Raw genomic sequence first — 21,024 nt, 5'->3', positions numbered from 1 at the left:
CAGTACTCTTGCCTGGAAAATCCCATGGACAGTCCATGGGGTCACAAAGAGTCAGACACGACTGAGCGACTTCACTTATTGAGAAATAAGTGATATAAAAACTGCATATGTGTAACATGCAGCATATGTGAAGGATACATGTAAACCTGTAAAACCATCCACAATCAAGATAATGAGCACATCTATCAATCCCCCAAATTTCCTCATGTCTCTGTTTCTTTTCTAAACTCTCCTTGGCTGCACTGGGTCTCAGCTGCAGCACGTGGCACCTTCTGTTGTGCTGCCAGTCTCCTCTCGAGTTGTGGCTCACAGGCTTAGCTGCCCTTCAGCATGTGGGATCTCAGTCCCCAGCCAGGGCTCGAACCCGTGTCCTCGGCCCTGGAAGGCAGATCCCTAATCCCTGGACCACCAGGACCGCCCCCTCATGTCTGATTCATCCAACCCCCTTTTCTTCAGTACTTGCTGTGTTCTCTCACCCTTGAGACGCTCTCCGCCTGGCTTTAAGAATACTACTCTCGAATTTACTCCTGTTCAACAGCTGCTCCTTCTCTTCTGTTGGTTCCTCATCTCCAAAACCTCACTGTCCAGGTGTGTCCCGTGCTCAATCCCAGAGCTTCGCTCCTCTATTCATATCATTTTGGTGATTTCATTTTGTCTTATGGCTTGCAATGCCATCAACATGCCAAAAACATGCAAATTTAATATAGCCAAGAGGTCTCCTCTTAACTTCAGAATCATATATGCAGCTGCCCAAACAACATTTATGTCCACATACAGCGTAAAAGGCGCCTCAAGCACCAGCCAGTGACTGTCTCCCTCAAATTCACTCAGTCTTCCCCTTCTTGGTAAACAGCAACTCCATGCTTACAGTTTCTCAATTTGAAAAAACAAAACTTTCACTCACAACCCAAATCTGAACCGTATTTTAGCTTCTCATAAGTATCTAGGATAAGAATGAGGAATTCAACATACTATAGTTTGCTGAGTGCTTTATTTACTTTCTTGAGCTTGAATATCCAAGATACCAAATACATCTGGATTACAAACAAACCAACAGCAAAGCAGTAAAACCAAATTTGACACAGTCACATTTCTTTCATTGAATGTTCTGAGTTTACTCATAGTTAGCAAAGAGAACGGAGACCCGGCAGGAGCACAGCAGATGGGGGTGGAGGGTGTGCATGGTGATGGCAGTACAGGGAGAAGAGGGGGAACCACTAGGATCTTTCAGTAAGCCCCTGGTTTCACCTACTGTTCTGGCAGGTGTACCACATAGAAGAAAAGATGGCACAGATTATCACAGCTTGAGGAAACTATATATTTAGGGTGTCTAACGCCCCTGCTGATACGATGCTCAGTAAACAATATCCTGGCTTTCTTAGAGGGGAGAAAAAACACTGTTGGGCAGCTGACATTTCTATTCCTTATTCTACCTTAATGACGTGACAGCTGACCAGTGGAACTTTGACATCAGTTTGGTTAAGGTGAAAGAGCTCTCTGCTCACTTCTGAGAAAGTAAACAAAAATCATGTTTCTAGAACTCAAATAGTCAACTGAAAGAATCATAACTTTGTGACACCTCTGAGATGCTAACAACTTGTGAGACTGTCTGAGCTAGAATTTGCCATTTCACCTCGAACATTAGGTATTACTCAACACAATGTCTTTCATACAATGAAGTCTGAAAAATATATGTGTTGAAAAAAAATGTTGAACAAAAGAAGCCAGCTATCTCTTTGACATGTCTTTCCTTCAACATTGATTATACTGTTTTCAAGCTAGAAGGAATTAAAAACTACAGACCCATCACCAGATGGAAAGAATGTGTCACCTTCATCTCCTGCTTTTTTCTAACTTCCGGCCAGCTCCTCCTCCTCCGCTTAAATGGTGGACTTAAATTGTTCCCTTTGGTCCTGTCCCAGGAAACAGCGCCACCATCCACACTACTGGAGGAGACAGAACACGGAGAATCATCCTTGACTTCTTCCTTTGAACTCCCTCATCAAAGCTATCTTTTAGGTACACAAATTTCACATCACTGACATCCTTTTATGGTATCCACCTATTCCATTTCCACAGCTACCACTAAAGTTCAAACCACCACAGCATACTCATCCTCTATACCGAACCGAAAGTCGCTCAGTCGTGTCCGACTCTTTGCGACCCGTGGACTGTAGCCCGCCAAGCTCCTCTGTCCATGGGATTCTCCAAGCAAGAATACTGGAGTGGGTTGCCATTTCCTTCTCCAGGGGATCTTCCTGACCCAGGGATCGAACCCAGGTCTCCCGCATTACAGGCAGACGCTTTAACCTCTAAGCCACCGGTAATCTTTTAGTTTCCAGCATCCACACTAGCCTACCTATTCCTGACACTGGGCAGTTATTTTTTAATTCAAATCTGAGCTTATGAATTCTCTGTTTAAAAGTCTTTCATAGTTTCCTATAACCTTTAGAATAAAATAAATACTTAACATGGTCTACAGGTTTTCAGAATTTAGTTGTGGTAAGCAGCCTTGAAAACGATCCCCACTGGGTCCTAGTTTAAGACAGCAACCTAGGAGGATGCTGAACCCACCTCCCACACAGACACACCAGACCTACAGTTACATTTAGTAAAGAAAGAAAAGGTTTCTTTCTCTGAAAGAAATGCCCAAACCAGCTGAGTGACTCCTTCATATCAGGCAAAGGAAGAAAAACCCACTTCAAAACAGGTAGGAAAGACTGAGACAAAATTTTCCCACAAACCACAGTTTTGGTGAGGAGGGAGGCAACTCACAACCCTGAGCTTCTCCCTGAGGAATGAAGGGTTTGAACCCCACAATGGGCACCCCAACTTAAAAGACCTATACCTGAGAAATGAGCGCTCAAAGTATCTAGCTCAGAAAGGCAATGGAGCTCGGGTCTATGACATGTAGAAGACTGCAGCGCACTGAGAAGTGGCTCTTAAGGGCTCACTCAAGCTCACCTACCCCAGTGTCCAGCACAGAGGCAGTCAGCCTTTCCATGAAAGAGCCTTATTGGCTTACATTAAAACTTCAGCCTGAGGAGCAGGCATCTACTTTAACACGTGTCTAGGGGCCTAGAGTAATCACTTCAGAGAACTCAGAGGGTGGGCATGTCACGGCACTCTCCCTTGGCCATGCTGCAGGTAACCAGTATCTCCCCCAAGACCTGTGCATACTGAAAGGGCTTCCCTGGAGGCTCAGACATAAAGCGTCTGCCTGCAACGCGAGAGACCCGGGTTCAATCCCTGGGTCAGAAAGATCCCCTGGAGGAGGAAATGGCCACCCACTCCAGTACTCTTGCCTGGAAAACCCCATGGACCGAGGAGCCTGGTAGGCTACAGTGTATGCATTCCCAAAGAGCTGGACATGACTGAGCAACTTCACTTTCACTGGTGGCTCAGACAGTAATGCATCTGCCTGCAGTGCAGGAGACCCAAGTTCTATCCCTGGGTCAGGATGATCCCCTGGAGAAGGCAATGACAACCCACTCCAGTGTTCCTGCCTGGAGAATCCCCATGCACAGATGAGTCTGGCGGGCTGCAGTCCCTGGGGTCACAAAGAGTCGGGCCGACTGAGCGACTGACACTTTCACTTGGTGCTCCAGTCTGCGCAGCTCCCACCAGGGGGCGCTCCTGGTTCTCTTGACTCTGATGGCCAATGAGGCTTAACGTTCATGAGTTTCACAGACCTGTAACAAACAGAAAAACAGTTCTACAGTGGCTAGCCTCCCTAACCCCCAGGGCACAGTACAGTTAAGTCCCCTACACGTGAACCTTCAAGGAGCAAACTTTCAAAGACGTGAACGTGCATTCTCATCCTAATCACCTAAGTTAGTTCACGTGACCAGTGTACACTGTCACCTGCATGCATACTCCATAAGTGGTTGTGCTTTTGTGCACTTTACTGTCCAGTACTATTATACAGAGCACAGCAGTAGGGTATCTTTATTTCATGCCCAGGATGCTTGGAAGCAAGCGTAACAGTGGCGGTCAAGTAGCTGGTACTGCTAAGAAACAGTAACGATGGAAACAGAAGCGAAAATAATTGAGAGAGGGGAGCAAGGCGAAAAGATAGGAGACATTACTTGTTCTTAAAACATGAATCGTTCCACACGATTTTAAAGCAGCAGCAGGATTCTAAAGAACAAGATCACAGAACACATGAGGTCTGCTGTCGATGATGTCAACAGTAACACCAAAGCGCGGAAGAGTGATGGAGAAGACGGAGAAACTGCTTGGTTTGTGGATGCAGGGTCAGCATCAGCCTTGAGTCCCACTAAGTTTAACACTGATTCAAGAGAAAGCTAAAACCCTTTATGAAGACTTGAAGCAGAATCACAGCGAAGAATCAGAGGACGCATCTCTTAATGCCAGCCATGGCTGGTTTCATGAGTTCAAGGCGAGAGCCAAATTTCACAACGTAAAAGTAAGTGGTGAGGCAGTGAGTGCAGATAGAGAAGCTGCCCAGGAATTTCCTGAAATGCTTTGAGAAATTATTGACGAAGGTACGTATTTACTCAAGCAGGTTTTTAACGTGGATGAGATAAGCCTGTTCTTGAGAAGATGCCAGACTGAAGTTACATCAGTATGGAGGAAAAATGACGCCGGGCTATACAACAACAAAGGACAGGCTAACTCTGTTGTTCGGTGGCAATGTTTAGGCGACATGAAGCTGAAGCCTTCCTTAGTTTATCATTCAGAGAGCCCTAGAGCCACTGAAAACATAGCCAAGGGCTCTCTTCCTGTTGCATGGAAGAGTAACCCCAAAACTTGGGTTACACAGGCCATGTTCCAGGACTTGTTTTTCCACCACTCTATCCTGGAGATAGAGAAATACTGCTTGGAGAAGGATGCCCCATTCCACAATGTTTTGCCATTCAACAACACTCGATGTCACACCATATTCATGGATGACTTTCATCCCATGTACTGCATCTGCCACAAAATATTCATTGCTCATCTAACTCATGGACTAGGCAGTTAAGAGTCACTTTCAAGAAATATTATTCATGTCATACTTTATCGAATCAGGAACAACCTGTGACAACTTTGGAAGAACTATAACATCTACAAGGCATAAAAAAAAACATTGACTTTGCTTGGTGTGAACTTATGGCCATCATCATGAATGAGGCTTGAAACAAGCCCACAGTCTGTTCACAATTTTCTTGGATTTGAAAAAGTGGATGAGGAGTTCAAAGAGGTCTTCAGCAACTTAGTGACCCTCAGCAAGAAGCTGGAACTAGATCTGCAAAAGGACGACTTAACTGAACTCATGGCTGTGCAACATGAGGAGCTTACTAATGATGATCTGATGGAACTGGAGGTCCAAGGAAAGAATGAAGAGAGACAAGTGAAAGAAGTAACTAAAGAACCGAAGAGATTCATGGTGCAGGAAACAGCAAGGGCATTTTCTTTATTTGAGGAGGCACTGTTAGTTTCTGAGGCACAGGACCTGAATGCAGAACGGTACACAAAGGTTGCAGGAGCCATCAGAATGCAGTCCAGTGCTATCATGTCATCTATGATATGAAAAAGACCTACTACTCAGACAGCACTGGATCATTTTATCAAGAGGGTGGATAAAATAGAACCACAAGGAACCAGAACCTATGCCATCAACATCATGTGTGAGTCATATTGCAACTTGCCCTCTGTCCCCTTTGCTGATGACCCTTCAGCTCTACTTGGGCTGTTCAGTCACTCAGTCGCAAACCCAAAGACCACAGCACACCAGGCTTCCCTGTCCTCCACCATCTCCCAGAGCATGCTCAAGTTCATGTCCACTGAGTCAGTGATGGCATCCAACCATCTCATCCTCTGTCATCCCCTTCTCCTGCCTTCAATCTTTCCTGCATCAGGGTCTTTTCTAATGAGTCAGCTCTTTGCATAGGCGGTCAAAGTATTGGAGATTCAGCATCACTCCTTCCAATGAATATTCAGAATTGATTTCCTTTAGGATTGACTGGTTTGAACTCCTTGCAGTCCAAGGGACTTTCAAGAGTCTTCTCCAACACCACAGTTCAAAAGCATTAATTCTTTGGCACTCAGCCATCTTTATGGTCCAACTCTCACATCCATGCCTGGCTACTGGAAAAACCATAGCTTTGATTTTATGGACCTCTGTTGGCAAAGTAATGTCTCTGCTTTTTCATACACTGTCTGGGTTTGTCACATCTTTTCTTCCGAGGAGCAAGTGTCTTTTAACTTCATGGCTGCAGTCACCATATGCGGGGATTTTGCAGCCCCGGAAAATAAAGTCTGTCACTGTTTCCATTGTATTCCCATCTATTTGCCATGAAGAGATCAAACCAGATGCCATGATCTTCATTTTATTAATGTTGAGTCTTAAGCCAGCTTTTTCACTCTCCTCTTTCACCTCTATCAAGAGGCTCTTAAGTTCCTCTTTGCTCCTCCACCCCGTAAGGGTGGTGTCCTCTGCATAGCTAAGGTTACTGATATTTTCTCCTGACAACCTGATCCCAGCTTGTGCTTCATCCAGCCTGGCATTTCCCATGTTGTACTCTGCATGTGAGTTAAATAAGCAGAGTGACAATATAAAGCCTTGATGTACCCCCTTTCCCAATTTGGAACCATTCTGTTATTCCATGTCAGGTTCTAACTGTTGCTTCTTGACCTGCACACAAGTTTCTCAGGAGGCAGATAAGGTGGTCTGTTATTCCCATCTCTCTAAGAATTTTCCAGTTTGTTGTGATCCACACAGTCAAAAGCTTTAGTGTAGTCAATGAAGCAGAAGTAGATGTCTTTCTGCAATTCTCTTGCTTTTTCCATGATCCAACAAATGTCGGCCATTCAATCTCTCATTCCTCTGCCTTTTCTAAATCTAGCCTGCACATCTGGAAGTTCTTGGTTCACATACTGTTGAAGCCTGGCTTGAAGGATTTTGAGCATGACCTTGTTAGCACGTGAAATGAGTGCATTTGTGCAGTAGTTTGAACATTCTTTGGCATTGCCCTTCTTTAGGACTGGAATGAAAACTGACCTTTTCCAGTCCTGTGGCCACTGCTGATTTTTCCAAATTTGCCAGTATTATTGACTGCAGCACTCTAAGAGCATCATCTTTTACGATTTGAAATAGCTCAGCTGGAAATCCACCATCTCCACTAGCTTTGTTCACAGCGATGCTTTTTAAGGCCCACTTGACTTCACACTCCACGATGTCTGGCTCTAGAAGAGTGATCACACCACTGTGGTTATCTGTGTAATTAAGAGCTTTTTTGTATAGTTTTTCTGTGTATTCTTTCCACCTCTTCTTAATATCTTCTGCTCCTATTAGCTCTACTATCGTCTACCTTTTCTCCCTCTTCCAGTCAGGAACTCTTCTTGCCCGTTCGCTCAATGCCAGCCCCCATATGTCACATTCGGTACTGTACCACTGTACTTTTCAAGGTAAAATACTATAAAATATCAGATGTTTTATTTTTGATGACTTTTTAAATGTATTATTTGTGTGAAAAGTATTATATTTTTCCTATATGTATAGTATGACCTATTACAGGATCATACCATACAGCCAACACAGTACAAGACTGTGCTAGTTAGATACCTAGGCTAACTTTGTTGGACTTAGGAACAAATTGGACTTAACGAATGTTCTCTCAGAATGGAGTTCACTCATATATAGAGGATTTACTGTACAGAGAAAACAGACCAAACTTCCAACCTTTCTGTGACAGAGGCCTATTAGTTTATCTTCAAAGCTAGGCCTAAGGGAAGGTTGCTAATTAAACACACAGATAAGGACCAGCTGTAATCCTCTCTTATAAGGCCTCAGAAAAAGACCTTAATGAAATGGAAATCAGGGATTTATCTGACAGTGTACAAAATAAGCCATAAAGATGCTCACTGAGCTCAGGGGGAAAACAGATGAAGGTCAGAATTTCAACAAAGGAAAAGAAAATACAAGAAAGCAGCAAACAGAAACCACAGATCTGAAGAATACAGTAACTAAATTGAAAAATACAACAGAGGGCTTCAACAGCAGACTGGAAGAATGAAAGAAGGTATTAGCAAACTCAAAGGCAGAGCAATGGAACTCATGTAATCAGAGAATCACAAAGGGAAAAAAGAATACAGAAGAGTGAAGATAACTTAAGGGACTTAAGGGACAGCATCAAGCAGACCAATCTTTGTATTGTAGGTGTCCCAGAAGGAAAAGAAGAAGGGCATAAAACTTATTTGAATAAATGGTGAAAACTTCCTTTACCTAGAGAAGAAAACAAGTATCCAGATCCAGGAAACCAAGGCAAAAAAAAAAAAAAAAAGATGAATCCAAAGAGACCCACACCAAGACACATGAAAACAAAAGTGACACAACAAGCAGGAGACCTTAAAGCAGCAAGAGAAAAGCAACCTTTTACACACAAGGGATTCCCCGACCCCGCCCTGCAAGATTTATCAGCAGATACTTCAGCAGAAACTCTACAGGCCAAAGGGAGATAAATAGACAGGATATATTCAAAATGCTGAAGGGAAAAACTGCCAAATAAGAACACTCCACCCAGAAAGTTGCCCTTTAGAATTGAGGCAGAGATTCAGTTTTCCAGACAAGTAAAACCTAAAGAAGTTTATCATCACTAGAATGGTCTTACAAGAAACCTTAAAGGGACTTAATCTGAAGCGAAAAAGTGCTGATGAATAACAGGAAAACACATGAAAGTATAAATCTCACCTATACGAAAATTCAAAAATCTAATGTCATAAAGATGAGTTAATCGCTTATAAAGCTAGTATGAAATTTAAAAGACAAAACTAGTAACAATAAGTACAATAATTTGTTAACAAACACAAAAGATAAAAAGAAATATATTGTGATACCAAAAACATAAAACATGCGAGCGGGGAGCAGCAAAAACTTACAGCTTTAGAAAACATTCAAACCTAAGTTACTATCAACTTAAAATAGGCTGTTAAAGCTCCAAAATGTTTTATGTAAGCCTCATGGTAACCACAAAGCAAAAACCTATAAGAGATACACCAAAGAGAAAGACAAAGGAATATAAGCATTCTATTTTGAAAAATAAATCACAAAGAAAGACAACAAAAGAATAAACAAAGGAATAACAAAACAACTAAAAAAAATTAAGAAAATAGCAATAAATAAAAGAGTTAGTCACTCAGTCACATCTGACTCTTTACAATCCCATAGACTGTAGCATGCCTTGTTATTGGAATTCGGCCCATGGGACTCTCTAGGCAAGCATTCTGGAGTGGGTTGCCATTTCCTTCTCCAGGGGATCCTCCCAACACACGGATCAAACCCAGGTTTCCTGCATTGCAGGCAGATTCTTTACTGTCTGAACCATGCATGTGTGCATGCTAAGTCACTTCAGTCATGCCTGACTCTATGTGACCGTATAGACTGCAGCCTCCCAGACTCCTCGGTCAATGAGGATTCTGCAAGCAAGAATACTGGAGTGGGTTGCCATGCCCTCCTCCAGGGGATCTTCCTGACCCATATCTCTAACATCTCCTGCACTGGCAGGCAGGTTCTTTACCACTAGAGCCACCGGGGAAGCCCGTCAGAGCCACAGCTATCAATAATTAGTTTAAAACTAGATAGACCAAATTCCCCAATCAAAAGACAGAGAGTGGCTGAATAGATTGTTAGGAATATTTTTTTTTTTTTTAACCTTGTGTATTTTTTATCTTTGGCTTCAGAATTAGCAAAACAGACCTCTGACCTGCTTCTGACCTGCCTGGACACTGCTCGGATTCCATGCTTGCCTGCAAGCACAGTAAGTTAGGCAGCACTTTAGATAAGAAAGGGAGTAGATAAGAAAGGGAGTGGGTCTTGGAATTCTTGAATCCAAGGAGGCCTGGCCAACCCTCTGGGCTCTAACAAAATCATAAGACTCACAAAGTGAAACAAACAGCATTGTAAAAGTTAAAAAAAAAAAAGTTGCATTATTGTATGCAAACTGATGATGATAACCAATACAACAGAAGTACAAAGTGCCATAAGAGATTACTATGGAAAATGACACACCAACAATTTGAATCCAGAAGAAATAGATCAATTCCTACTAGCAAACAACTTGTCAAGACTGTATTATAAAAAAAATTTTTGAACAGACCGTTTAAGACAACTGAGTCAGTAATCAAAAGCCTCTCAACAAAGAACAGCCTAGGACTAGATGGATTCACTGGTGAATTCTATCATTTAAGGAATGAATACCAATCCTTCTCAAATTCTTTTAAAAGTTGAAAAGGAAACTGCCAAACTATTTTTATGAGCCTAGCATTACCATAATACCAAAGACAGACAAGAACATTAAAAGAAAAAAAAAAGTACAAGCCCATATTCCTGATGAACATAAATGCAAGAATCTTCAACAAAATTAGGAAATGAAATTCAACAATACCTTAAAATAATCATAAGCCAAGATCAAGTTAGATTTATTTAGAGGATGCAAAAAGGTAACATGTGCAAATCAATCTGATATACTACATTAACAAAATGAATGCCAAAAATCGTACAATCATCAATAGATGCAGAAAAAGCATTTGACAAAATACAGTATCTATTTAAGATAAAATTCTGAACAAAGTGGGAACAGAGGGAATGTACTTCAACAAAATAAAAGCCATAAACAACAAGCTCATAATCAACATTACAATGAATCATTAAGTCAGAAGTTTTCAGAAGTTTTTTCTCTAACGTGAGAAACAAGACAAGGATACCCTCTCTTTCCACTTTTATTCAGTATAGTATTGAAAGTTCCAGCCAGAACAATTAGGCAAAAAAAAAAAAAAGTAAAACTGTCAGTATCTGCACATGACATAATAGTACACACAGAGAACCCTAAAGACTCCACCAAAAAACTATTAGAAATAACATATACATTCAGTAAAGTTGTAGCATACAAAATCAATATACAAGAATATACTGTTTTTATATACTAATAAAAAACTATCAAAAAGAGAAATTAAGAAAACAATCCCATTTATGATTACACCAAAGAGAATAATACCTAGGAATAATAAACTTAACCAAGCAAGTAAAAGACCCGTACACTGAAAAGTATGACTGATGAAAGAAACTTAAGAGAGTGTACTGGAAACACATTCCACGTTCATGGTTTAGAGGAATTAATATCGTTAAAAGGCCCATACCACCCAAAGCAATCTGCAGGTTTAATAAAATCCCTATCAAAATTCCAATGGTGTTTTTCACAGAAATAGAACAAACAATCCTAAAATTTGTATGAATTACAAAAAATTCGAAGTAGTCAAAACAATCTAGAGAAAAAAGAGCAAACCAAAGGCATCATGCTTCCTGATTTCAAACTAAATTAGTGATCAAACTAGTATGGTATTCACATAAAAAACAGACATATAGACCAATGAAACAGAATTGAGAGCCTGGAGATAACCCCATGCCTATGTTGCCAGTTAATTACCGTCAAGAATATATAATGGAGAAAGGATAGTCTCCATGGTGTTGAGAAAACTGGACAACCACATGCAAAAGAATGAAACTGGACCACTTCCTTACTCCATACACAGAAATGAGCTCAAAATGAATTAAAGACTTCATTTTAAGACCTGAAACCATGAAACGCCTAGAAACATAAAGATAAGCTCCATGACACTGATTTTGGCTATGACTGAATTTGACACCAAAAACAACGAAAGCAAAAAAAAAAAAAAATAATAAGTGGGATTTCATCAAACTAAAACAACCTCTGCACAGCTAAGGAAACAATGAACAAAATGAAAAGGCAACCTCAGTTCAGTTCAGTTCGGTAACTGAGTCATGTCCGACTCTTTGTGACCCCGTGAATCGCAGCACGCCAGGCCTCCCTGTCCATCACCAACTCTCGGAGTTCACCGAGACTCATGTCCATCAAGTCAGTGATGCCATCCAGCCATCTCATCCTCTGTCGTCCCCTTCTCCTCCTGCCCCCAATCCCCCCCAGCATCAGAGTCTTTTCCAATGAGTCAACTCTTCGCATGAGGTGGCCAAAGTACTGGAGTTTCAGCTTTAGCATCATTCCTTCCAAAGAAATCCCAGGGCTGATCTCCTTCAGAATGGACTGGTTGGATCTCCTTGCAGTCCAAGGGACTCTCAAGAGTCTTCTCCAACACCACACTTCAAAAGCATCAATTCTTTGGCCCTCAGCTTTCTTCACAGTCCAACTCTCACATCCATACATGACCACAGGAAAAACCATAGCCTTGACTAGATGGACCTTTGTTGGCAAAGTAATGTCTCTGCTTTTCAATATGCTACCTAGGTTGGTCATAACATTTCTTCCAAGGAGTAAGCGTCTTTTAATTTCATGGCTGCAGTCACCATCTGTAGTGATTCTGGAGCCCCAAAAAATAAAGTCTGACACTGTTTCCACTGTTTCCCCATCTATTTCCCATGAAGTGATGAGACCAGACGCCATGATCTTCATTTTCTGAACGTTGAGTTTTAAGCCAACTTTTTCACTCTCCTCTTTCACCTTCATCAAGAGGCTTTTTAGTTCCTCTTCACTTTCTAACATAAGGGTGGTGTCATCTGCATATGTGAGGTTATTGATATTTCTCCTGGAAATCTTGATTCCAGCTTGTGCTTCCTCCAGTCCAGCATTTCTCATGATGTACTCTGCATATAAGTTAAATAAGCAGGGTGATAATATACAGCCTTGACATACTCCTTTTCCTATTTGGAACCAGTCTGTTGTTCCATGTCTAGTTCTGTTGCTTCCTGACCCGCATACAAATTTCTCAAGAGGCAGGTCAGGTGGTCTGGTATTCCCATCTCTTTCAGAATTTTCCACAGTTTATTGTGATCCACACAGTCAAAGGCTTTGGCATAGTCAATAAAGCAGAAATAGATGTTTTTTCTGGAACTCTCTTGCTTTTTCGATGATCCAGCAGATGTTGGCAATTTGGTCTCTGGTTCCTCTGCCTTTTCTAAAACCAGCTTGAACATCAGCAAGTTCACGGTTCACGTATTGCTGAAGCCTGGCTTGGAGAAGCTTGAGCATTACTTTACTAAAGTGTGAGATGAGTGCAATTGTGCGGTAGTTTGAGCATTCTTTGGCATTGCCTTTCTTTGGGATTGGAATGAAAACTGACCTTTTCCAGTCCTATGGCCACTGCTGAGTTTTCCAAATTTGCTGGCATAGAGTGCAGCACTTTCACAGCATCATCTTTCAGGATTTGAAATAGCTCAACTGGAATTCCATCACCTCCACTAGCTTTGTTCATAGTGATGCTTTCTAAGGCCCACTTGACTTCACATTCCAGGATATCTGGCTCTAGGTCAGTGATCACACCATTGTGATGATCTGGGTCGTGAAGATCTTTTTTGTACAGTTCTTCTGTGTATTCTTGCCACCTCTTTTTAGTATTTTCTGCTTCTGTTAGGTCCATACCATTTCTGTCCTTTATCGAGCCCATCTTTGCATGAAATGTTCCGTTGATAACTCTAATTTTCTTGAAGAGATCTCTAGTCTTTCCCATTCTGTTGTTTTCCTCTATTTCTTTGCACTGATCGCTGAGGAAGACTTTCTTATCTCTTCTTGCTATTCTTTGGAACTCTGCATTCAGATGTTTATATCTTTCCTTTTCTCCTTTGCTTTTCACTTCTCTTCTTTTCACAGCCATTTGTAAGGTCTCCCCAGACAGCCATTTTGCTTTTTTGCATTTCTTTTCCATGGGGATGGTCTTGATCCCTGTCTCCTGTACAATGTCATGAACCTCAGTCCATAGTTCATCAGGCACTCTATCTATCAGATCTAGTCCCTTAAATCTATTTGTCACTTCCACTGTATAATCATAAGGGATTTGATTTAGGTCATACCTGAATGGTCTAGTGGTTTTCCCTACTTTCTTCAAAAGCAACCTAGTGAAAAGGAAAAAATATTTGCAAATCATATATCTGATAGGGGGTTAGCAACTAAAATATATTAAGAACTCATACAATGCAACAGCAAACAAAAAATCATGCATTAAAAAAAAAAATGAGCAGAGGATCTGAAGAGACATTTTCCCAAAGATTTAAAGACAGCCAACAGGTACATGAAACGGTACTCAACATCACTAATCACCGGGGGGGAAGCAGATTAAAACCATAATGAAATCTCACCTCACACCCATTAGGATGGCCATTATCAAAAAGACACGATATAGCCGTTCTTAATTCATAAGGTTCATGGAAACATTTCAGTAAACAAATCAGGTAATATTTAACATATAATGCCTGGTTATAGTAATGGTTCAACAAATGTTAGCTGTTATTATCTAAACTATGATCATTTCACTAAAATGGAATTTTTAACTCCCCAAAGCTCTAATTTGGAAACTTGAGGCTAATGTCATACTTAATACACCTCCTGATGAAAGGGAAAGTGGACAGTGAAAAAATTGGCTTAAAGCTCAACATTCAGAAAACGAAGATCATGGCATCCGGTCCCATCACTTCATGGGAAATAGATGGGGAAGCAGTGGAACCAGTGTCAGACTTTATTTTTGGGGGCTCCAAAATCACTGCAGATGGTGACTGCAGCCATGAAATTAAAAGACGCTTACTCCTTGGAAGGAAAGTTATGACCAACCTAGACAACATATTAAAAAGCAGAGACATCACTTTGCCAACAAGGGTTGTCTAGTCAAGGCTATGGTTTTTCCAGTGGTCATGTATGGATGTAAGAATTGGACTATAAAGAAAGCTGAGCGTCGAAAAATTGATGCTTTTGAACTGTGGTGTTGGAGAAGACTCTTGAGACTCCCTTGGACTGCAAAGAGATCCAACCAATCCATCCTAAAGGAGATCAGTCCTGGGTGTTCACTGGAAGGACTGATGTTGAAGCTGAAGCTCCAATACTTTGGCCACGTGATGCGAAGAGCTGACTCATTGGAAAAGACCCTGATGCTGGGAAAGATTGAGGGCAGGAGAAGGGGACAATGGAGGATGGGATCGTTGGATGGCATCATCAACTCGATGGACATGGGTTTGGGTGGACTCTGGGAGTTGGTGATGGACAGGGAGGCCTGGCATGCTGTGGTTCATGGTGTTGCAAAGAGACGGGCAGGACTGAGCGACTGAACTGAACTGAATACTCCTCCCATTCCTCTGTTCACATCATGAAACATCAACTCATGTGGCTATAAGCTCTGACAAGGAAAGGGATCTATCCTTACGGTCATTCATCCCTCCCTCACCCCAGAACTCTGAACATAGCAGGAAATTAAAAATGTGTGTTTAAAATAATGAAGCCTCTAGTTCAAACGATACATACCCAAAGCGCAACCTCGCCCTTCCACCCTGTTTCACAGATTACACAAACCAAGACCAATCAGTCTAACAGAAATGCCAAAACTGGGATGACAGTCTATCCCAACATCCTTCCTTACATTATGCAGATGAAGCAAGAAACTAGAAAATAATTTTTTAAACCTACATAGCAAAAAAGTCTGAGTCGCAGGAATTTTCTTTTCACACCGCAAGCTTTCCCAGGTACGACAGACTGACAGCCTCAGGAGCCGTCACTGTATCGGGCCATCACTGAAAGGGAAAAGCATCTCAGGGCGGTCAAGGGCTTTCTCCCCACAGGCAGGAGCAGGTTCTCCCGGGCCCTCGCTCCTCCTCCAACCCCGGTTTTCAGAAAGGAAAGCAGGCTTGCGCAAAGGAGAGGACCTACATCCCTCGCGGTCACGGGAGTGCTCCAGGCGCACGGCCCTGAGGTCCTTCCTCAGCTCCCCACGCACCCTAAGGCGACGCGGGGCCCCCGGGCCTCAAGAAGGAAGGCGCCGCCGGAGAACGGTCGCTAGGGGAGGAAAGCGGGAGAGCTGGGGCAGCGAAGGTACCTCAGAGGCGCCGAGTCGCCAAGGAACGCGCTGCCCCCGGCTGCCGGCAGCACCTGCCGGAAGTCTAAGTCCCCAGGCGGCGCTACGTCCCACAGGGAAAAGGCACCAAAAGCGCACGGCTAGCGCCATGTCGTATAACTCTCAGTGCTGACTTTTCACCTCTTCAGCCGCAAGGAGCGGGGCAGAGCTAAAGGCGTTCCGTCTCTCCAGAGGGAGTCGCGCCTGCCCACTTCCGGTTTCACGTCCGCTTCCGGTTTCACCCCCGCTTCCGGTACCGCGCGGCAGCTTCCGGCGCACTACGTCCGCGGGCGGGCAATGCCCCATTAGGTGGGACGTAGTGGCTACTCTCCCCTGCGCCCGCTGGGACGCGGCCCGGAAGATAGCGACTTTCTGGCTGCAGACTTCTACCCATCCTAGGAGTTTGTCTTGGCTTTGGCACAAGGGCAGATCAGCATTCCGTAATTTACGTCAGATCAGTCGCTCAGTCGTGTCCGACTCTTTGTGACCCCATGAATCGCAGCACGCCAGGCCTCCCTGTCCATCACCAACTCCCGGACTTCACTGAGACTCACGTCCATCGAGTCAGTGATGCCATCCAACCATCTCATCCTCTGTCGTCCCCTTCTCCTCCTGCCCCCAATCCCTCCCAGCATCAGAGTCTTTTCCAATGAGTCAACTCTTCGCATGAGGTGGCCAAAGTACTGGAGTTTCAGCTTTAGCATCATTCCTTCCAAAGAAATCCCAGGGCTGATCTCCTTCAGAATGGACTGGTTGGATCTCCTTGCAGTCCAAGGGACTCTCAAGAGTAATTTATGTATGCAAATACAAAATGCTTTAAAAAAAAAAAAAAAATTCTCTGCTGCCTCCAGAGGTGGGGAGAATGCTGGTACTGGAGGGTCCGTTAAGGAAATAAATGCTTGGGAGGATTAAACTATTCTATGTAAAGGAAAGAATGAAGGAGGAGGAGGATGTCAGAGAGAAGTCAGAGACAATGACCAGCCTAGGGACTTCCCTCCTGGTCCAGTGGCTAAGACTCCATACTTTCAACTTAGAGGGCCTGGGTTCCATCCCTGGTGAGGGAACTGATCCCGCATGTTGCAACTACAAGTCCACAATCTTCACCTAACAAGGGGCTTAGCCGAATAAACAATGACCTGCCAAAACTGATGCAGTAAGAAGGACTAGAAAGAGGAAGCCTTTGGGCAGAAGGTTGACAGCTGTTATATGCTTTGGATTGTATGGTATGAAACCCCTGGCTTACCCTCAAAGTATTCAGTACTGTGGGCCTTGCTTCTCACTGGACTAGAATTCTTTTGAAGGGAAAGAAGAGGTTTTGAACCTACCTCAGAGTTGATGTGAGAGAAAATACAGGCTGAAAACCTAGTAAATGGATTACATGAAAAATTTTTATGGCCAATAAGGGAAGATAGTTACAGTTTTGTTTTTTAATTAGGTTACACTTATATAGTACTCTTAATACTATGTAGTGAATTAACACACACTTTCATTTCATTTGATCTTCCCAACTACATTGTGAAGTGGTATCCAAAATTAATAAACAAGTGAACTATAGCTTAAAGAGTTTTATTATTCAAGGATACATAGCTGGTAAGTATTGATTGGTCATTGCTCAGTCCTGTCCAACTCTTTGCGACCCCATGGACTGTAACCCGCCAGGCTCCCCTGTCCATGAGGTTTTTCAGGCAAGAATACTGGAGTGGGTTGCCATTTCCCCCCTCTAGGGGATTTTCCCAACCCAAGGATCCAACGCCCATCTCCTGTGTCTCCTGCATTGGCAGGCGGATTGTTTATCATGGAGCCATCAGGAAAGACCAGTAAATATTGGTAGAAGAGTTGAATTCATGTCTTCCAACAACAAGTTCAAAGCTTCGTCTATGGGATTTCTCCTTCCACCGGTTGATCAACCACATTTCTTCAGGATTATATCAGTGATATCCCTATTGTGTTTATTTTTAAAGCATTTTGTAAAAGATATACAGGTCCTTTTCACAATTTACTTTCTCTTTAAAAAAAATTTCTACTGGTAGCTTTCTCAATATTGCTGAATAATAGGTTTTTACCACTGAATGGCATCATAATCCTGAGATTGACTTTCTGATATTTAAACCAGAGTTAAAATTTTAATTAAATTTTTTATTTTGAAAAAAAAAATCTAGATCCTTAGAAAAGTTGCAAGAAATCTGATATATTCTTTGCCATCCATTATTTTTAGATCCTTAGAAAAGTTGCAAGAAATCTCATATTTTCTTCACCTAAATTCATCCATGATTAACATTTTGTCACATTATCTTTAAGTATCATACATATAACATGTATATTTTATTCCTGTTATTATTTTCTATTATTGAACTTGTTAAGAGTAGATTACACATATCATGACTCTTCAAGCCCAGAAACAAGGACATTCTCTTATTTAGTCCTAGTGAAGTGAAGGTCGCTCAGTTGTTTCTGACTCTTTGCAACCTCATAGACTATACAGTCCATGGAATTCCCCAGGCCAGAATACTGGAGTGGGTAGCCTTTCCCTTCTCCAGGGGATCTTCCCAACCCAGGGATCGAACCCAGGTCACCCACATTACAGGCAGACTCTTTACCATCTGAGCTACCAGGGAAGCTCAATAATACTGGAGTGGGTAGCTTATCCCTTCACCAGCAGATCTTCCCCACCCAGGAATCAAACTGGTGTCTCCTGCGTTGCAGTTTAGTCCCAGTACAATGATCAAATTCAGGAAATCAAAGTTGACAGAATATTATTGTTTAATATACAAGGTATGCTTATTGTCCCAATGCTTTCCTTCATAGTAACAATTTTCCCCAACTCAGATAAAATCCTGATTACTTGTTGTGTTTAAGTCCTGTTTCTTTAGTCTCCTCAAGTCTGTGATATTTCTCTCTTGGCTCCAGGGACAGTATCTTTGCTTACCTCCCGTGAGCCTCAGATTTCCCTCTGTGATATTTTTTCTGTCAGGATTCCTTCCCATTCTATTTACTTCCTTGTCACCCTCCCCTGTCCCCTGATCACACTCCACTATTCCTTACCTAGGTAATTCCTATTCATCTTTCAACTCTCTGTCCAAATGTTACTTCCTCAGAGAAAATTTTCTTGATTCCCCTTAGTATATTTTCATTTTCTTTATGACTCTAAGCACATTTCATAATTTATTTTATATATTTGTGATTATTTGTCAATCTGGAATAAATTTTAAAGATAACAGTGATAAGAATCAATAATATGTGCCTTCACTATACTGTAACCTCAATGATGTGTCAGATTTTTGCATATAATAGGGCCTGACACAATTTCTTCACTCCTTAAACAAATATATTTTGCTCTGCTATAGTATGCCTGGGAGAAGTCAATGGCACCCCACTCCAGTACTCTTGCCTGGAAAATCCCATGGATGGAGGAACCTGGTGGGCTACAGTCCATGGGGTCACCAAGAGTCAGACACGACTGAGTGACTTCCCTTTCACTTTTCACTTTCATGCACTGGAGAAGGAAATGGCAACCCACTCCAGTGTTCTTGCCTGGAGAATCCCAGGGACAGGGGAGCCTGGTGGGCTGCCATCTATGCAGTCGCACAGAGTCGGACACGACTGAAGCAACTTAGAAGCAGCATAGTATGCCTGATATTCTTCTAGGCTGAATGAGTAATTCTTAGTGGAGTATATGTTTCAGCTGGGAAGAGATAGTAAACAAGATAAAAGATATGATAGATAATAAAAGATATAATGTGTGTGTTAGTCGCTCAGTCGTGTCTGACTCTTTGCAACCCCATGGACTATAGCCCACCTGGCTCCTCTGACCATGGGATTCTCCAGGCAAGAATACTGGAGTGGGTGGCCATTGCCTTCTCCAAAGATATGAGACAGTGCTAAATGCTGAAAAGGAAGATAAGCAGGAAGGGGTATAGGTATGCTTCTTTGTAGGCATTACAGTTTTAAATAGGTTGGTGGCCACAGAAGAAATCACTGAGTGAGAAGGGGGAATGAGTCATTGAAGATATATGGGGGCAGAGCATATCATGTGGGGGGAAATGAAAGTGCAAAGGCCTGAATTAGGAAGTCAAGCGACATTTTCTCTGAACATAAGGGCTTCCCTGGTGGCTCAGATGGTAAAGAATCTGCCTGCAATGCAGAAGACCCAGGTTTGATCCCTGAGTCAGGAAGATCCCCTGGAAGAGGAAATGACAACCCATTCCAGTATTCTTGCCTGGAGAATTCCATGACAGAGGAGCCTCGTGTGGTAGAGTCCAGAAGTCCTAAAGAGTCAACACAACTGTGTGATTAAAACTAACTAACTAGCACTCTAAATTGAATGAGCAAGGAGGAGAGTATTAAGAAGAGATAAGGTCAGAGAAGAGATGGGGACCAAGTAATGTAGGACCTCATAAACCATTGTAAGTGTTTTCCCTTTTTTTCTTTGTATGATTGTATGTGACACAGGCTTTCCAGGTGTCTCAGTGGTAAAGAATCTGTTTGACAATGGGGAAGATGCAGGTTCTACCTCTGGGTCAGGAAGATCCCCTGGAGTAGGAAATGGCAACCTGCTCCAGTATTATCGCCTGGAAAATTCCATGGACAGAGGACCCCTTGTGGGCTGCAGTTCATTGGGTTGCAAAGAGTTGGACATGACTGAGCACACACACACACACACACACACACACACACACACACGACACAGTCTAATTTACATTTTAATTAGATTCTTCTGACAGTTTTGAAAACAGACTAGGGGAGCTGGTAAGGAAGCAGTTACTAGGATTTACTGTAATCTAGAAAGAAATTGTGGTGACTTGGACTAGGCTGGAAAATAGTCAGAAGCCAGACGTAATTTGAAGGCAGAGTTGATAGAATTAGCCAACACCCTGGACCAGATGAGGTGGGATCTGACAAAGGCAAAGATTTCTCCAAATGTTTTGGCCCAAACAGCTGACATTACTTGAGATAAAGACTCTGGGAGATACAGATTTTGGAAGGAAGATCAGGAGGGTATATTTGTACATTTATATTTGAAATGATTATTAGACATCTGTGTTAGCCACTCTTCAAGATGGTCCACAATGGTTCTTAACTCCTGAATATACTCCTTTGTGGGATTCCATCTCAAATTAGATATAGTTAGTTCAGTTCAGTTGCTCAGTTGTGTCTGACTCTTTATGACCCCATGAATCA

The 21,024-nt window shown here is 42.4% G+C and overlaps 1 protein-coding gene across 5 annotated transcripts in view; it reads right to left on the bottom strand.

The window, feature by feature from the left end:
* The window catches only part of RMDN1 (regulator of microtubule dynamics 1), a 36,455-nt gene extending 20,393 nt beyond the window's left edge, over window positions 1–16,062 (bottom strand). For 2 of the 5 annotated variants that reach the window (XM_010812202.4, XM_059893202.1), the window contains exon 1: window positions 15,829–16,062. In XM_010812202.4, coding sequence (XP_010810504.1) covers window positions 15,829–15,957 — 129 coding nt within the window. In that variant the 5' untranslated portion in view covers window positions 15,958–16,062. Of the gene's footprint in view, window positions 1–1,831; window positions 2,171–15,422; window positions 15,527–15,828 lie in introns of those variants that run through there. The other 3 variants (XM_015474532.3, NM_001037600.2, XM_025001517.2) reach the window with 3 other exon arrangements.
* Window positions 16,063–21,024: the final 4,962 nt, after the last annotated feature.

Source organism: Bos taurus, chromosome 14, assembly GCF_002263795.3.
Source record: "Bos taurus isolate L1 Dominette 01449 registration number 42190680 breed Hereford chromosome 14, ARS-UCD2.0, whole genome shotgun sequence".
Taxonomy (NCBI): Eukaryota; Metazoa; Chordata; class Mammalia; order Artiodactyla; family Bovidae; genus Bos; species Bos taurus.
The sequence above is the reverse complement of the archived record's forward strand: the minus strand, read 5'-3'. Positions and strand labels throughout refer to the sequence as shown.